Source organism: Eucyclogobius newberryi, unplaced genomic scaffold (assembly GCF_026437365.1).
Source record: "Eucyclogobius newberryi isolate DKJ021-1_F unplaced genomic scaffold, fEucNew1.0.hap1 SCAF_2, whole genome shotgun sequence".
In the NCBI taxonomy this organism is placed as follows: Eukaryota; Metazoa; Chordata; class Actinopteri; order Gobiiformes; family Gobiidae; genus Eucyclogobius; species Eucyclogobius newberryi.
In genome coordinates this window covers 42,176,724-42,195,322 of record NW_027315834.1, presented here as the reverse complement: position 1 = coordinate 42,195,322, position 18,599 = coordinate 42,176,724, and the positions used below count along the sequence as shown (strand labels likewise).

The 18,599-nt window shown below is 39.5% G+C and overlaps 1 protein-coding gene across 3 annotated transcripts in view; it reads left to right on the top strand.

Moving 5' to 3' along the window:
- Positions 1-18,599, top strand: part of unc5cb (unc-5 netrin receptor Cb) — a 137,120-nt gene that overhangs the window by 72,113 nt on the left and 46,408 nt on the right. For all 3 annotated transcript variants that reach the window (XM_072453060.1, XM_072453059.1, XM_072453058.1), the window contains exon 2: positions 10,578-10,814. In XM_072453060.1, the coding sequence (XP_072309161.1) occupies positions 10,578-10,814 (237 nt within the window). The remainder of the gene's footprint in view (positions 1-10,577; positions 10,815-18,599) is intronic.

Sequence of the window (18,599 nt, the reverse complement as noted above, 5' to 3'; positions counted from 1 at the left end):
AAAACAACAACAAAAACAGGATTTCACATTATAGCCTATAATGTACTTTTACTTTGTTGCGATTGTACTTTCTAACGCCGTTGGCTGTCTTCTATGTTAAACATTCTGCTTCTTTAGCCTCTTGCTGGTAGGAGGATGCCCACTGCTCTTTGCCAATTAGACAAAGGCAAGTTTGTTTCAAGCTACTGGGCACAGCGAGGGGTCAAGGAGTGTACCTCTGACGAGATACCCAATGCCTCCACAGACCAGAGGCTGATGTGGAGCAGAGTTGATGGCCTTGTCTGTGTATGGGCACCCAGGGGTGAGACATGTGACAGGCGAATAGGCGGGTGCCACCTCAAACCAGTCGTTATGGCGGGAAAAAGGCTCTTTTGTATGCAGAGTTAATGCATTGATGGATTAGTGTTCATTGGTGTGTATTTGGATGCACCGCAGCGTGACACATTCATATTGACACCTGTCATTGGCGACATGAGGCGTGAAGACAGCGCAGCATCAGGATAATTGGACTTTTTCGGACCTCTATTTGTACCTACTTGGGCGCTGATAGTCTAGACCCCCTAACATGTTCTAAAAAGGCAATGTTCTGCCACACCTCGCCATGCCCTAAATTAGTCCCGTGTGGAGAGGTGGTGCATGCTGGGTAATTTGGACAATGGGGCGTTTGACAGCTCACCCATCACATCTACAGTGCCCCAGGGAGTCGCTACTCCTCCTGAGCGTTTGGTCTCTCTCGCTTCCCTTGGCGCTGATGGAGTGGCTCTCTAAGTAGCAGCATCATTCTCCAGTCAAACTCCAGAACCGCATGGCTTTTCCTCTCTTGGAGGCAATGGACAAGGAAAGGACACAAAGAAGACACAGAGAAGATGGAGAGGGGGAACACATAACTGTTGGTGATGTGCAGATTTGAGAAAGCATTTCTGATGAGTTACAATATTGTTTTTAATGCTGTGCAAATACTTACTACATTAGTGTGCAGGGAAAATGAAATCCTAACAGCCTTCTTATGCACTCACAGTGAAGTATTAAAGAAGGACCTGTGTTCTCACCTCGGCAACACTTATTATCACTTGAGGTCATTATTCTCAGTTTAATTAAAAAATGCAAATTTTGATGGAAAGGGCCAAAAAAAAAAAAAGAGAGAGAAGAATCCCAAATTATTAACAGTGCCTTCATTTTTCTCCTGCCAGCATTTTCACACCATACTTAACATGACATGACAGTAGATTTTAATTTTACAGTTTTGTAGAAGGGTTTGAATAAAGTTTTCCCCTGTAAAACGCACAGTATCAGTATGTATACTTTAGAGAGTATACTTTTGTAATGGGGTATACTATTTTGGACAGATATTTCAAATGGTATAAAGAAGTGAGCGCCGTATTGTGACCTTGTCTGGCGCTGTGACTGGACATAGGTGGCCAGGGCCTAGTGTGACCCTGGCAACCACCAGCTGCCTCCTGCCAACTCCCCGTCACAGAGCAGCCAGTGAAGGTCAGCCATGACGCTCCCTCAAATACCCCACAATCACATCCCTACCTCCCACCTCCCACATGAAACACGGCTTTTAATGAAAAGAATGCTCTTGTAAAACATGTTATTATAATAAATAAAGCAACATAGGCACAAAATATAGTCCAAATCTCATCTTGTTCTCATAGGCACAATATTGTGTTTTGTATAGTCTTGTTAAATTACACACACTACAGTAAATGTCTTTGTTTGAGTTGAGTATCTTGACCACAACCAATTTGACCAGTTGTCAATTTATCTTCAATTCTCTTTTTTGATGAAGTTTGATTTGGTGTTTGATAACTTTACTTAAACCTACTCTGAGAAATATCCCTGTATTAATCATTATCTAGAACAAAACAGAACAATTATGTTTTTTAAATACATTTTATTTCTTTATTCTACTTTTATCTTTTTTGTTTATTTATGTTTCATTACCGTAGTGGTATACTTTTAAATGTTACCAGCCCTATAATTGCATCTTAGTGTTGATCAATGCAAGGATGCTGCTCTTGACACAACACTTTTGGTCTTTTGCTTTTGTTTGCACGCGTCCCCACATTAACTGACAGAAGTTAACCCTCTGGCCCTCAGACCTGGAGCTTCAAAGAGTCCAATAGTTTGTTTAGTCCTGCAGGGTTGGCTGTTGTTTGTGTTGGATTCCCCTGAGATGAAACATGAGTGTGTGGATCAGATAGGACAGGGGTGAGGGAGGGGTCAGTGGGCCCTAACTGTGATCGATACATACCTGCTCCAGCCGAGCAGCGGGGCCCAGACTCACCAGAGTATCAGCCACTCAGCTGGAAGAGACATGAGAGCGCACTAAGGAAAAATGTATATGAACAAATGTCACTATAGTTCAGGTTATGGGTTGCACCAAGATTTACTATTAACATGGCTGAATTAAATTTGGAACTAGAATAGAACGTCCAGGCTTACAAATGGCTGTTGTAGTTCATTGAGAAGGTGTGTAAGATATACCGACATAATACCGCATCATAGAAATACAATATCATAGAAATATAATACACGCCATAGAAATCACTGATTCGTTATATATCTTTGCTGCATTATAGCTGAGTAGCTTGCTTTCATAGCAAGCTACTCATGGTTTGAATCCTGTGCAATGTCCGGGCACTCCTACTGCCTCCATAAACCCAAAAACATGCACAATAGGGAATCCTCCAGTTACAGTCCTGACCAAGCTGATCTCAAGATAGCTGCTTTGAAGGATAGGTCAAATGCACAGGATGAATTTCCCTCACGAGGGATTAAAGTATACGTTAACCTTAACCTTTATGTTAATGTAGATATTATTCAATTCATATTTTATGAATTGATTTACTTTAATTTATCATTCCTTTAGAGTATTAATGATCTAGTATTTTACTGTTTGATATTGTGACATCCCTAGCAAGTCTACCTCTCTCCCCCTCTCCCTCCCTCTCTCTCTGCCTTCCTCTCTCCCTCCCTCTCTCCCTCCCTCTCCACAATACACATAGTGTCACAAATTTTGTATTATTATTATTATATTTTCCATTCCTCCTCTCTCTCTCTCTCTCTCTCTCTCTCTCTCTCTCTCTCTCTCTCTCTCTCTCTCTCTCTCTCTCGACTGGCTCCGTCACAAAATTCTAAAGAATAAAGCCCAAAGAATAAAGGCTAAAGAATTCCGCAGACACTCAATGCCCAAATTCATTTAAATGGGGAAAAAGTACTAATACTTTTGAAGATTCTGCAAAACGTACAAGTTGTTCAAATGTCAAAAGTAATAGCACATGTACTACTGCGAAAGCGATCGTAATGAGGTATAACATGTTGAAATCGGTTAAAGTTTTAAGGAGTTGAAACTGGCTAAATGGAAAATCATGGAAAATATAATAATAAAAACACTCACAATACAAGAACATTATAGTGCCTGCGTGACATCACGCAGACACTCAATTAGGGCTGAGACTGTATCAAACTGTCAAGAGCCAGAATCAAACTCACAACGCTGCGTGTTACACACATTCACTCTGCCACTGAGCAGCACCAGGCGGTAGTAACTGTAATTTTAGATGCATATTGTATTGCATCATAACCAAGTTCTTGTCCAGACACAATCCTACAGTGAAAGAAAGAGAATGAATAGACATCTTCTAGAGGACTTGCATTTAAAACAACGTAAAATGATTGAAGCCAGTGGGATGCATGAGGCTTTACTTAATCCAATGCTAACAAGTATCGACTGGAGAATGTTGTTAGCATTGATTTACGCTCCTTCAATATAATGGGTAGGTGTGCTCCGAATGCATTTATGGACACATCTGATTGATAGTCCATTTAGCCTGCTTCAATTGACACGACAGCTGAGTGTTTTATTATTCTGCCTGACCACTCAGCCAAACACCACCTCCTCTCCAAATGCTGCTTTATATTTTTATTTCTAAACATCACTATTACACATTTAGTGGAGTTTCTTATTGGATGTTGATAAAGATGGTGGTGATGTGGGAAGACAGGAAACCAAAGAGGAAAAAAAGACATAAAAGGAGTTGAAGATGTTGAAGATTTATGTCAGTATTTATGGCACCTTGTGGTTGACGCTCGGTGATGGGAGGAAACAGTGGCCCCATGGAAACAGTGCTTAGGGAGGGACCATACATTTAGAGGCTGAGAGGAGAAAGCTTATCACCGGGCCAGTTTCAAGGCCGGCATTCACAAGACCTTATCTAAGACCTGAACTATAAACCCAGCATGTACAGATCCCACACGTGCATCAATGCAGATGAATTCAGAGAGCGGGAATAAATGTTTCTGAGATTGTTGACGGTGTATTTTATTTATTTGCAGTATCCAGGCGTTTAGGGGTTGGACGAGATGTTACGTTTTGATGTAGTGGATAGTTTGAGTCGCTCAAGGTTCAAAAATAAGTTAAATTTAGTTTTGTATGACCATGAACATTTGAAGGAAATACATGAAGTTGTCCAAATGTCAAACTCTCAACTTCAAGTGATAAATCTAAACCAAAGTGTTTTTTAGCTTTTATATAGTTTTTTTTTTAAGAACATAGCTGGTATTTTGGTTCATTCACACAGAAAAGTAGTACTCAAATTGTCATCCGCTCCATTGAGATACACTATGTTTAATGGCACACTGTGGATCTGTCCAGACAAAGCAATAACAACACAGACAAGCGAGTGGTGGATTCTCAACCCCAAAAACTTGCAAAGTAGCAAAACATGAATAGTCTCTTATAATAAATTGCCTGTGCAGATATTGTTGCTCCTATTTTTCTCTATTTTTTTCCACCCTAATTCATTCTATTACACTAATTGAATTCTGCAGCTGATTTATTATAGAGTCAGCGCTAATCAAATGATCTTATCAGAGGCTTAAGCTTACAGTTCATGATAAGGTCAGTGTTGGTAGAATCGCCTTGTCATCACTTCTGTGCTCTCTTCTTTCTCATTAAAAGTGACACTACTTCAGTGAATGGATGACATTGGGGGAGTTGTGATGTCTCAACGTGCATCAGCTCATCTGAAGCTGCATATGATACTAATCATTTATACTTGGACGATCTTGATGTTAATGGTGATTCATGAAGCACACAGCATGAATTGCAATGAACTGGATCATATGTAGTACACATTTAATTGGACATATAGTATTCCAAAACCATTAGGTACTCATCCACCAATATTTCTGCTACTAGTACTAGTACTGCTACTCATATAACCACCACTTCTAGCTGTAATATCACCTTCAATACAGAATGCTAGATGGGTACGTTTAATGCCATTCGGTAATTTCATACAAAACAATAACATCTCCACGGAGAAAAACAGTTGGAGGACCCTTCACCGAAAAGTTAGGCACCTTTACATAGAATTAACTCATTGTCAAGAAAAGTGAAGTAGAAAATGGCAGAATATTATTTAAACACCAGTAAGTGTCATTACTTTGAGACCAATTCTTTTCTTTTAGGGACCCACTCCAAACTTTGAGGCATGCATCATTCATAGTGGGAGTACATTTATATTTATGCAACATTGGTATTCATTTCTTGGCCCCAGAGGCGAGTGGTTTTGTGTGCCCTTTAATGCAGATTTCCTTCAGAACTCAGTATGTGTCTTATCAGTGGAAGTGTGCTGCAGTGCCAGTGTTATTCGCCTGCTCCGGCTTTGATTTGCTCATGTTCAAAACGTAATCATCTCTTAATATTTCTCCACTCCCACAGCTCCTGGTGTCTTCTCCAGCCAAAGAGATAGTGCTGCCAACACTGCTCATACCTCTACACTCTGCCTGGTGCTACTGCCATGAATTAATTGGTATCATTGGGCTCATTTGATCCGCATGTCCTCAGACTGCTTTGCTCATTACCTGAAAATACTAATAAGGAAACTAGGGAGATTTACATGGTTGAGTGAAGGCAGGTGCGATAAGGCTAAGTCAATATAATTTAGATCCGTGGTTAATATCATTTACTGCTATGCTAATTAGGTCGTCTGAAGTTCTAGTGTTTTTTAAGTTGATCTGAGAGGCAGTCTTTAAGTTTTAGTCAGGCTTTTGATGAAACTAGTTTTGGTTCAAATTGGGTTTAGATCTAGTCTATGTAGACCTAGACCTACTATTACTTTGCTCTAGTTCTGGAGATAATCTAGGTTATTTGGGGTGGAAATGTTAAGAATCACTGGCTTATATATCAGTTGGTATTTAGCAATATTTTTAATCACCAATATCTGGTTTTGTAAATGTTTGAGTATTGAGTTCATAGTTAATGTCCAATACTTGCATGATTTATATGTACATAAAAACTAAAATGAGATACTATTATAGCCTCAAATATTAATTACAGACTTTTACCAACAATACTTACAGCATTAATTAGGAAAACCATCCCAATTACTGCGCAATATGATTTAATTTCTAGTGCTCTGAGCAGACAGCACACTTCATTAAAATTTTACCAGTCAATAAGGACGCAATTGTAGAAATTGTCTGATTAAAATTAAGGAAAGCTAAATTGCAAAATACTCCATACTTCATATCAGACAGTGAAAGTGTGTCATATTAACACACTTATTAGAATGAAATTTAGAAAAAGGCTGTGAAAATAATTGCCCCGGGCGGTTTTAATGTGATGCTATGGTAATCACTTGTTGCTTAATTAGATTTGAATTTGTATTAACATGAAATACATTTCTTTGTGTCAGGCTTTCGTGTCCTTTGCAGAGCCCAAAGTCATGTAAAAGCGTCCCGTTCCTCTGATGACTACTACTACCATTATTACTGCTGTTACACAGATATTATGCTCTTCTTTACAACAAATAGTATCACAATAAAGTGCATTTCTACACAATGGGAATGGCACTAAACTAGGCTGTGAACAGTACTTTTATTCATGACATCAAGTTAGGGCACTCCACACTTGAAGCAAGATTAGATTAGTGTTTGCAGTTCTGAAACTTAAAAAAATATGCCCCCATGTCTTTTTCTTGTACTTTGCAAATACAGCGCCACTAAAAAGTCATTCTTCTGCTTGAATCCTTTTGTCTGTTCACGAGGGAGCAGACTGTGATTGGTAGGACTACTAGTTTCTTTTTTTTCATTTTCACTGGAGGGCTACTCCCATTGACTTGCATTTATCATTTCCCCTCATTTGATGCGTTTCAGTTTCTGTATGTGTGAGTCGGCATGTAATATAACTGATATGTGTTTGTGTTTTGAGCCTGTTTTGAGATCACAGTTCGACAGAGCTCACAGCAGAAGGAAGGAGAAATGCAGTGATAATGGGAATGTAGGGTGAGGGAAGGCTAACTCCGTCTTTAATAAGTTTCCTTGGCGCTGGTTGTCTGTTTTCTGGGTCAGGGTCCCCGGTTGAGGATGTGGGTGGACTGAGGACTAGCAGTGAAAAAGAGAGCATCTGTACCAAGGTCTGCTGTGAAAGACTCAGACATTAAAGAGTCAACACATGCTATACCGTTCTGGGAAATGTACAAAAACACACAAGGTTGCAAAAACAAAAAAGTCCCTAAACCTCCGTCAAGGCTTTGGTAACTTCTCAGAATGTAAAACCGGACCAGGACTCAGAATGCACTAATGCTTGTTTGAATCTAAATTAATTACATTGATAAGAGTTTTGTTTACTCATTTTGTGTGGGTGGAGTTATATGGTTATATGAGCTATAAGGTTTAAGTATTATTTTTGGTCACGGTAGGAAAATGTGTCCTCTGTGTTTGACCCAAACTCCAAAAAACACTTGTGTGACCTGTCAGGAACATAACACAAACACTATGCTTTTCATATATAAGGAAAAGTCTCAAAACACCACAAAATGTCTCAAAACACCAAAGTGATTGTGTTTATATTGTTTTAAAACTGTTTTGTAGCTGTTGCTTTGAAAGGTCTTGGGGTTTCAGGAGGCTGGATTAGAGGACTGTGAAGAGCGTTCGGACTTTTGATTAAAATGGCAGAAAAAGAAACCAGCAAAGCGATGATTCCTCTAGGACTTTGAGACACTGATCCCCTTTAGATATTTGGAAGACTTTATCATTGGTGACCCTTTCATTTCCTCATCTCAGATCACCCGTTGGTGAAGGGGGAGAGATAACAGTATTTACTGCTAGTGGAGATTGGGGAGCATCTGTGACAGTCAGGCCCTGGTCTGTGCACACTGAAGGGAACCGTCACATACAGGGACATGAGCGATGAGCCATTGGTAATGGTAATGTAGTATGTGTGAGTCTTCTTAGTATTCAACTCAATAGTGTGAAAAAGCAAAATAATTCAATGTAATTGAGTTTTAAGTATGGTTAGTGAGGTGAGTGAGGCCAGGTCATGTCCACTCTCTGTATGTGCTCTCTAGCTTTTTTTTTTTACTCAAATGCCAATTAAAGAAGGCCGACAGTCATTATTTTATATTCTGGGCATTCAAATTGCAATAATAATAATAATTGAATAAACAAAGCAGGCAGTTAAAGACTTCTCCTGCCCCTTTACTACACAAAGTGCAGGGCTGCCGAGCCACGGTCTCGTCTGTGGATATACCTACAGTTCACAGAAGAGAGCGGTATACATTTTCATTTGTGTCAATAATGCTATGCAATGCTGCTGAATTCTATGTGCATCAAAATAAAGTTCAGAGTAATGGTATTTTCAATGAATTCAAGAGAAAAAGGATTACTCAAACATGCATGAATCACCTAAAAATAACAGGTCAAAGAAGGTAAAAGGTCAATGAGAAGGGGATACAATAATAGCATGGTTAAAAACTCTTGAAAGTCTCATTATGAATAAGAGTGAATGGATTTTAGCGCACAAAAGGTCTGACGTGCCAATATCCAGGCTTTTAATCCATATGCGCTATCAACTATATAATTTTAGCTGTGATACAGTGGAATATATATTTATTAGACATTTATTTCTTTGATATTGAGTATTTGCAGTCACATGGTATAATCCACTGACATTTTTTCTCACAACCCTGTTCTGTTAGGCAAAAGATAGGGCTTCAAAGAGTTGCTCCAAAAAGAAATCCACTTTCTTATTTTTTTTACCTTTCTTACATTACTCGAACAACGGGGGGGACATCAATACCCTGACATATCTCCATTTCTAAAAACGTTACATGGATATATTTAATCTGAGCGATTAGGTGGACCAGACAACAAGGCTCCAGCATGTCCGCACAGGTCAGGAGGCAGCAGAACGAAGGACATGGAAAGAATCACCGATTGACTGATAAGCCCTTTGTTATCGGGCTAGTTCCTGTGGCTGTCCTCCTGTTCTATGTCCCTGTCCATCTTAATCTGTGTCCGTGGATAAGTTACTCCTCCGTGCCTCTCTGTCCTCCGCACTTTACCCTACTCTCCTCGTCTGTCTCCATTACCTCTGTCTTTCACACCTCTGAATAATTGATGCATACCGGTTCGATGGTAAGAATAGAACAGATCTTGAGGTGACAAATGGGCTGGCCAATAGTCTTCATCGCCGTCTCTCTCTCTTCATTCTTCAAAGAGTTATAAAGTATCACATAGGGCTTTTGGCTGTGTGTATGCCCCCCGTGTTTAGTGCTGGTGCATGTTTGTGTGTGCATGTGATTTAAGACAGGAAGATGAAAGCGACTTGTAATTACAGGGAAGCATATCTTTCGACTGCAGAAGTATCCGAGGAATGGCACAAACTGGGCCAAAAGCCTTAGGTCATTAGATGTGCTGCTCCGTGTGAGTGGTTGTGCTCGTGTACTGGTGTGTGTTCGGAAGACAAAAGCAAAGAGAAAATGTTGGAGCGAAGAGGCCCGGCTTATAACTTGAGCTCCTCACAGTCGACCTCAAAAACTCAAGTCTCATTATTGGCCGCTGTAGCTGGTGGTTGGACCCAAGAAGGACCACTTTCTGTAAATCCGTGACAAGAATCCCAGACTTCCTGCGCTCCAAAATTCACTTGTGTAAACATTCCAAAATATCAAATATTTTGGAATTAGGTGTGCTGTGCGAATGGATAATCCCATGCAGAAATTATGGTTAAAGCGCTGTCCAACTTTCTGTCATTCCAACTTTTGTCATCAGTCCAATTTTGATTTTCCTGCATTCATGAATTTTATAACCACAGGGTTTACAGCGTGGATGTAACAATATAAAACATTTTTTGTGTTAAATGTTACCCATATTCGGCGACGAGTTGGCCACTGTCCAGGGTGTACCCCGCCTAAGGCCTGAAGTCCCTGGGATAGGCTCCAGTCACCCTAAGCCCGAAAGGGAACAAGCGGTAGAAAATGGATGGATGGATGGATGTTACCCATATTCTTTTATATATTTTAAACTTTTCAAAGCAAATCAGAAAGTCTCATTTATTAAATGAGTGTGAATTTAATATAATTATGGATTTGTTTTTTATGGTATCAATTAGGGCTGCTCAATATATTGCTATATATCTGACAATTAATGATACATGATTTTCCTCATTAAAACCAAATTTGCCTTGATTTAATGTTTTTTTTTTTTTTTTTCGTTTTGACTAAAAAGTATATTCAAATACAGCAATTCTATTTTCGGGTCCTTTATATTTGTGTTGTCTGTTGCAGTTCCGCTGGATGATGACTTCATAGGCCTTGGCGATCTGCCTGAGACCTTCCCCTCAGACCCCCCAGAGCCTCTGCCAGTGTTCCTGATGGAGCCGGAGGAGGCCTACATCGTGAAGAACAAGCCGGTCAACTTGTACTGCAAGGCCACGCCCGCCACGCAGATCTACTTCAAGTGCAACAGCGAATGGGTGCACCAGAAGGAGCACACGGTGGAGGAGCGCGTCGATGAGAACTCTGGTCAGTATCTAAAAAGTATTATCATCTAATAATATCCATCACGCTGTTGATTTTGACATCAATTTTGTCAGTATGAGAGTTCCCTAATTAGTCATGTATTTTAACTTGTGGTTATAAATTCCCTGCCACTTTTCCCTGTTTACTCGATTTGTTAAATTTGAAAGCCTTATTTGAATTAAAGTTCTGTTGTAAGATCACATCCCAGCCGCTATGGCCCTTCTTTAAGCTAATTGATAACACTTTCTGCACTTTCTGATGTTTTGTTACTGAATCTTCATACTAAATGACTATTTTTGATAGCTACTTTAGTGTATGACTTTTTTCTCATATCTTACTATTTAAAGGAAACATATGCTAAATTGACTATATGTAAGCATTTGGCCATGTTATTAGTGGTTTAACTCATCATTAGCTTCATCAGAATTGTATTTTTGATTCATATGTTAGACTAATCTGCATTGTCCTGTATTTGAGGCTGCATTTCAAGTACTCAAAAGAATTCACTGGCTCTGTACTTGTACTGTGCTTGGACAGCAAGTCATACACATAGTGTCACAAAATGAAGTGTAGTCTTTTTTTCCCTTAATGTAATGAAAGCAGAATACGTGAAAAGCTGCTGCTTGCTGACATGAAGAGCACAGCACAGCAATAGAGAAGCAGTTTTGTATTTTTGAACAGGAACCCAACAGTGTTTACAATGAACAAAATGTAAAAGATTGAACTAGTTATGTGCAGGTTTATTCTTAATTACCATAATGAAAGCATAATGTCTTCTTTCAACAAACCTGACTCCATGTCTGACTTCCATCTTTCAGTAAACTTAACTACAATGTATGTAATTACTAATCACTAATAATAGTATTATTATTCTCATGGACACATCAGGAGTCCACTTTGGCCTTTTAGTACAGACTGTTGAGTTGTAGTGTGCATGCAGTGTTCATGTAGTGAGAAGTGTGCATAATTTGCTGTATTTAGGGCTCAAGAATCTCCCGCCGAGGTGTGTTCAACTAATGGACCAGCACTCCACCGCCCAGTGCTGATTGGCCACATTCAGTTGCTATATTGGAAACAGAGTTTGGTTTGTCACCACAGGTAGCAATCACAGTGCAGTTACCTCTTTCGTCTTACAGGCCGGCCACTGTTGTGCATGTCGACAGACTGGCAAATCCAAGCCTTGGCTTAAAATATGGAGGCACCCATTGAATAAGTCTGCTGCTTTGAGGATTAGTAAGCATTAACGTGTCAGCTTGTATTAAAGGCACAATGCAGTGTAAGCGCTGCATTACAGGGTCAATGATCCATATAAGAAACACAACATCAAAGGAATCTTGTATAAAATGTAACGTGCAGAAGAAAATGGAAAAGCTGATCGTTGTTGCCAGCACAGAAGGAAACAGCTATTTAAAAGCTACTTGAATCCAACCTGAACTCCTTCCATTTTGACCTGATGTACTTCAGAGAGAATACACAATCAGAGCTGTGTTTGGCTGTTATGATATTAACAAAGAGAAGGTTGCAAGGGAGCACTGGCTCTTAGCTTTAGTGGCAAAAGGTTCCACGCTAAAAGCATCAACAGAAAAATCAGCCCACACATCATAAACTCTCCCACTCCCCACTGCCTTATCCACAGGCTATTTACCAAACACTGTTCATTCATTTACACTCACGTACACACACACACACACACACGTATACAAGTCTGAAACCCAGCGCGGCCCACTCTGTTGCTCTCTGATTTCAGCACATTGACAAATAAGGAACATACTGTATAGAAAATGGCCTCTTTGGTCAATACTGAAGATAGGATACAAGAATAGGAAGGAACAAGGATCTTTCTCTTTCTGGGTTTTTGCTCACTACCTGTTTATCACTGTATTGTAGGTACAAGTTTAATCGAAATAAGCAGGTCTCTTTATTTAAAAAAAAAAAATGCTGATCGCTAATCTGCTGTTTTACTGCAGGATGGTCCAGGAAAAAGGTCTTGAATAAAATAAAATCTTAAATACGTTAATATAAGATCTTCTACTGAAAGTGTTTTTCAGACTTCCTATAAGTGATCTGTTCTTCTGTATCTACCTCTGTATCTACCTGCGTTGCACCAATGAAATTTCCCCATGTGGGACAATAAAGGAATATCTTATCTTATCTTATCTTATAAATAAATAACTAATGACTATAAACTATACTTTCAACACTTGTACTATTATGATGGTCACAAAGTTTGCAAAATGCTTGAAGAAAAGTAAATTAAGAAATTCTATGTCCTTTTTTGCTCTCAAGTCCGTAGCACTTGTGACTTGACTATAGTATAAGTGTATGATACTGACTTAAATGACAAGTGCGTTGAAACTATGAGTGATACACTTACTGCTTTTGTAACGAAGCACTTACACGGAAAACATTGAAAAATTAGCATGCAAATTGGAACACACAGAAAGACACTTAAAGCTACAGTATGGCGTAATTTTTCCATTTTAAACTTCATAATCAGAATAATGTGGCCTAAAGTGAGCCACATGGGGCAAGCATGGCTGCCAGCACTGATTTCCAAGTGCTTTTATACTGCTCATTACTGTTTTTAAGGGACACATTGTTACAAAAGAATAGGCCCGTTGATTGCGTGTTGTTTGTGTCCGGTGCGCAGTATGTTCATTCCTGTTGTGCCACCCGGGTCAGATTATGAGACTTACATGTGACACACAATTGTTATAAGCGCCAGTAAGTAAAAAACAGTGGGCGGAGGTACGGGGTAGGTGAAGCATCAAATGCAGAATACAGCAGGATTACTCAAACATGCATGAATCTCTCACAAGGAAATAGAAGTGAAAGAATTATGAAGATGTTTAATGTTGTTTTATTCATGAAATACATTCCTCTTAATTTATTGATTTTGGCTGGACACATACAAAACGTATCTTTTTCAGTTTTTGTCTGGGACGTTTTGCGCCAGCTTCTTTTAAGTCTCTGGGCAGGTGCACATAACTTTGAAACATGAGCTAGACTTAGACTCAAAACATGATAGAACCACTTTCAGGAACAAAGTGTTGTCACTATTTAATCTTTTACTGTCTTCCCCTTTGGCGCTTATTCTACCTGAACAAAATGTCAAATATCTCCTTAGAAGATTACAGTCCCTCATGAACATAAGGGGCATTGATCCTCGTAAATGAGCTGCAAATTAATTAATCTGCTCATCTACTATTCACTAGAGAGCGCTTGTCACAGACACGATCAAACAGGAGCACGTATCTTCTGGCCCAACGATCACACTTCTTACTCTCCCCTGCACTGACCACCTCGTCCTCTGCTGCTGTGATCAATATCTCCAGGATGGGCCTAGTATTGGAAGCGCGAGGCTGGCTCCCTTTAATGACTGCATTAATAATGAATCATCTCCAACTAGGGGCCCCCGATATCACTTCAGTCACTGTTAATGGGACATATTGTAGAATCATTTCTGCAGCTAATGGCCGCATTGACAGGCCGTAAAGTAGCTCCTCATCACCGCTCCAGAGACTTACTTTGGGAGTTACAAATGAACAATTGTGTGTCGCATTGTGTCCCTGAAAGGTTATACACTTGTCTAAAGTCTTTTGGCTGTGAAAACATATGAGGTCATAGATGAGGTAAGCAGACTCGTACAACTGATCTGCCGCCAGATTGAGCTCAGTGATGTTGAAGGGAAACGCATCAGGAAGGGTCTAATCCTGCTTCAAAAGTGGATATGAAGTCATGTAGGACTCGTCATCCGGGATCAAATTGTAGAGCAACGCATATGAAGATGAAGTCAACGCTCACATCTTTTGTTTTTTCTTTTTGAGACTATATGTCAGTCCACATTTTCCTGGTGAGGAAACGTCAGACATTTATAAACTGATATCATCACATGCTTATTAGCTACTTCCCACCATTTTCCTACAACAAAGTATTTACCATCCAAAAGCATTAGTGATTTTGGCATGCTTTTCCTGCCCTCGGAGCTTTCAAATCTACTTGTTTTTTTTAACTATTGATTTTTCTGTGTGCCTGTGAAGTGCGCCCCCAACTGGGCCTGACATCCTCCAAAGCAACAATGGCGTTTCTCTTTGACACACTTAGACACACTCGCCCACTGCAGAAATGCTCTTCCTCTGCCCCATTGGCGCGCTCTGTAAATTTTACATGAGACCTAAGCTGCTGAGTGGGATGTCACTGCGCTCGCTGTGTGCACAACAAGAAGGCTGTGAGGAGGCGATGAACCTCAGGGAAAGGGCACATGCACCTCTTAACCTGCAATCACTCTATGTTCAATCTCATTCAATCTCTGCAGACAAACAAGAAGCACTGAATGTTGACCTTTGCAATTATAAAGATAACTTATATCACTAATACCAATACTCAATTATGTCATATTACTTCTGCTAATATGACACAAATGAGACGACTACTACCAATCAAGTCTATGACCTTCATTTGTTACAGAGGATATATATTTATTTTTTTAATTACAGTTTAGAACTCAAAATGTTATATATGCCATTTCTTCACATACTCTTTTCTATAACATTTCTACTTTGCTTGCCAATGTAGAGTTACTCTTAAATGTAAAATATACAGCCCATTAATATTTACCTCAGATGACCGAAGTGCAGTATTGGCTCTATAATTACAAATATAATCGACAGTCCTTGTTTGGAGAGAGCCCATTTGGACTAGTTTGTGAATCATGGACTAATAAATTAGATTTGAACCTCTGATTAGATTTACTGATTGAATGTAGATTGGGCGCAGAGTGAGTCAGTCATCTGTGAAGCTATTTCAGAGCAACAAACATGACGTCAACATGACAACATTTCAGAACGGCATACACCATTTTTGTGTTTATTATTACAGTATATAATTGTATTGAATGAGTTGATATTAGTTTGCTGAAGCTGCTTTGCTTGGGCGTGTTGGGTGTGCATCATCTCCCCATTTCTTGTTTAGTGTCGTTTGGAGGTTCTTTCACGCTTCGCCTTAAACATGCACATTAAATATAAACCTACTCTTATCGGCACAGTTCATTAGTGTGAATTTGAAATATAATCGGACCAGCCTGCAACCCACTATTTTCTGTGTTAATGCATGTTATTCATCTTGGTTACATTTACAAGTCCAGTAAAAATCTGATGACTTCACTATCACATCTGATTTTGGTGTGTGTTTCAGTCACAAAGTAAAGCTGTTAATCATAATATAATTATATATATTTTATATTAAAATATAATATAATCATCATAGTAACAGTACAAATCACTGATTTGTACTGATGTATTTTGAATGTTACTGTTGTTTTATTTGTAGCATATCATTGCACCACTGAATGTGTACAGCACTTTGGACAGTGGAATCTGTTTTTTGTAGTTTGTGCTGTATAAATAAAGCTTGACCTTGACCATGACTTTGAACACACAATTAATTTTAAAATAACTCTTTCAATCTTTACCATTGTTTCTGTCATTGTTGTCACCACATAGTTTTCCACGTTTTTGTTTGCAGAGGTACAAACAATCAGAAAGAAAATCAGATAACTCACATCAGATATAGCTGTTTACATGACATTTCAATAATCTGATAACCACAGAAATCAGATATAACATAGCTAGTGTTTATTCATGAGCTTCTGTTTAGTTTATTGCCCAATATTTAGTCTTAAAACTAAGGACATTGAAATTACATTCCCTGCAACTCCTTCTTACTTCTGTCAGTCTTTGAAATTTGATATTAATTTGATTTTGTGTGAATTGAACCTTGAATTAAAGTCCCCTTTTCTCATTTCTCTTTTCGCAAAAATTGAAAATCATTCATTCCACAAGTGTCTATTGAATTTGGCATGGCCAGCGTGCAGAGACTTATGACACCTCTTTCCCTTCTCTGCACTAGGAAGACTTTAGTTCTAAAATAACTCCCAACCAGCCACAGCTAAATTAACTTCTATAAATGCATAAGTGTATTAATAATTGGGTTCATGCTACATCGTACATCAGCACCACCTAATTTCACTGTCATAACCTCATGGAAAAGACCATCAACAACTGTAGCGGCTTGTCAGTGTTATGGATAGCGTGCGCACATAGCAGCTCATCAAAAGCTCGTTGACTTGTGTACGCTGTGACTGGGACTCTAACAGCAAGAGTTTCCAACCCAACGTGTCCAACCGGGGAGTGGAAAGTGCCGCTGCTCTGACAAACCGTGCTTTTTCTAATGCTGATGAAAAGCTCTGGCCTGGCCGCACGAGCATAAATCTGTGGAAGCGTCCCGTCTGGTGTTAAGTGCACGTTGGTCATGCCTGGGTAATGGGAGGGAGTGTTCTCTGAAACCACACAAAGGCCCCCTTGTAGAAACTAAAATGAAATGTCACAAAGCAGGGCTGACCAGGTACTGTTCATGGGAAAGACATGTCCAGGAAAATGGCATGAGCTCGACTTCTGTCAGTTCTACCGCCACAGCAGCCCAGGCTGGAATTACTTCACATATTTACATAATCAGCAACGTCTCACACCATAACAACCCTTCACGTTTTACTTTATTCCAATGTAGGAGAAGTTCCCTGTGTTTTGGGGCATTGTATCCCTTGTACTGGAGTGAGGATTGGCTGATTTAACTTGATCTGGATTCACCTTGTTACGGAAGTTTCTGCTGGTGCCGCCATTAGTTGTGTCCCTCCTTCTGTTTGTGTAAGTTCACATAGGGCAGCCAATCTCGACAGCAAATACTTTCTACTCAGACACAAAGCGGTGTTCAGGCCGCCCAGAGAAAAGGTGCAGTGTTGACTTATTGGTGCTGAACATTTTACACAAATCAATCTTCTTTATGTCATGTTTTAGTGGCACGGTTTCCCCTCGTTCTCCAGTTAAGTGAATGGATTTACTGCCAAACTAGGAATGGCAATACAACGGAAGTGCAAATTCTGTAGCAGAAAGAGGCAAAAGTGGGTAGAATGATGTGAATACAACTAAATTCCTATAATATTACTTTAAAGATCGTCAAATTATTCTAATTTACTGAAACTTCTATATCACCCACTGGCATATCTTGTACAGTCAAAATGAGGGTATTTGATTTATGATTTAATACAGCTTAAATGCTGATTATATCTTACGAAACCTATATTATGTCAGTAACTATTAAAACTTGCATGTATACACTAGAATATAACCATTTAAGCTGAATTTGAAGCGTGTCAGAGCATTTTTTAGACTTCTCTGTTCTTCAAGGACAAACGTCACTATGAACTTCACCCTGAGCTCAATGACAACAATTCACCCTCCACAATCCATATTACATGCATCCTCCATAGCGTGTCCACATAAACCCAGGCCTGGAGACTATGGCTGTGGAGGACTGGAGAGGGGCAGCTGTGGATGGAGGCATTTGTCAAGGGATGAACTGTTTGTTTGCTGCTGGCTGGCACCCAGATGAGCAGTAATCAGAGGAGTTAGCAAATAGGATTGTGTTCAGTGTGACTCACAATCCTGCCCCACAAGGCCCTGGCCCAAACAGCCCTGCTCAGCCAAGGAAATCCAGCAGAGACACATGCATGCAAATGGAGAGAAAAGAAATCTTGAATTATAATTGTTTGGGGCGGGACGAGAGACAATTCTCAAAAGATAAGACGAGACTGGGTCCACAAGAGCAAGATAAGATGAGATCTTGAGACAGCTTATTATAAACAAATTGTGTGGTTCACTTGTCACATCATTTCTGTTTATTGTATGTATTTTTGGAATTACAGCTTCTCTCAAGAAACTCACCAGCATTTAC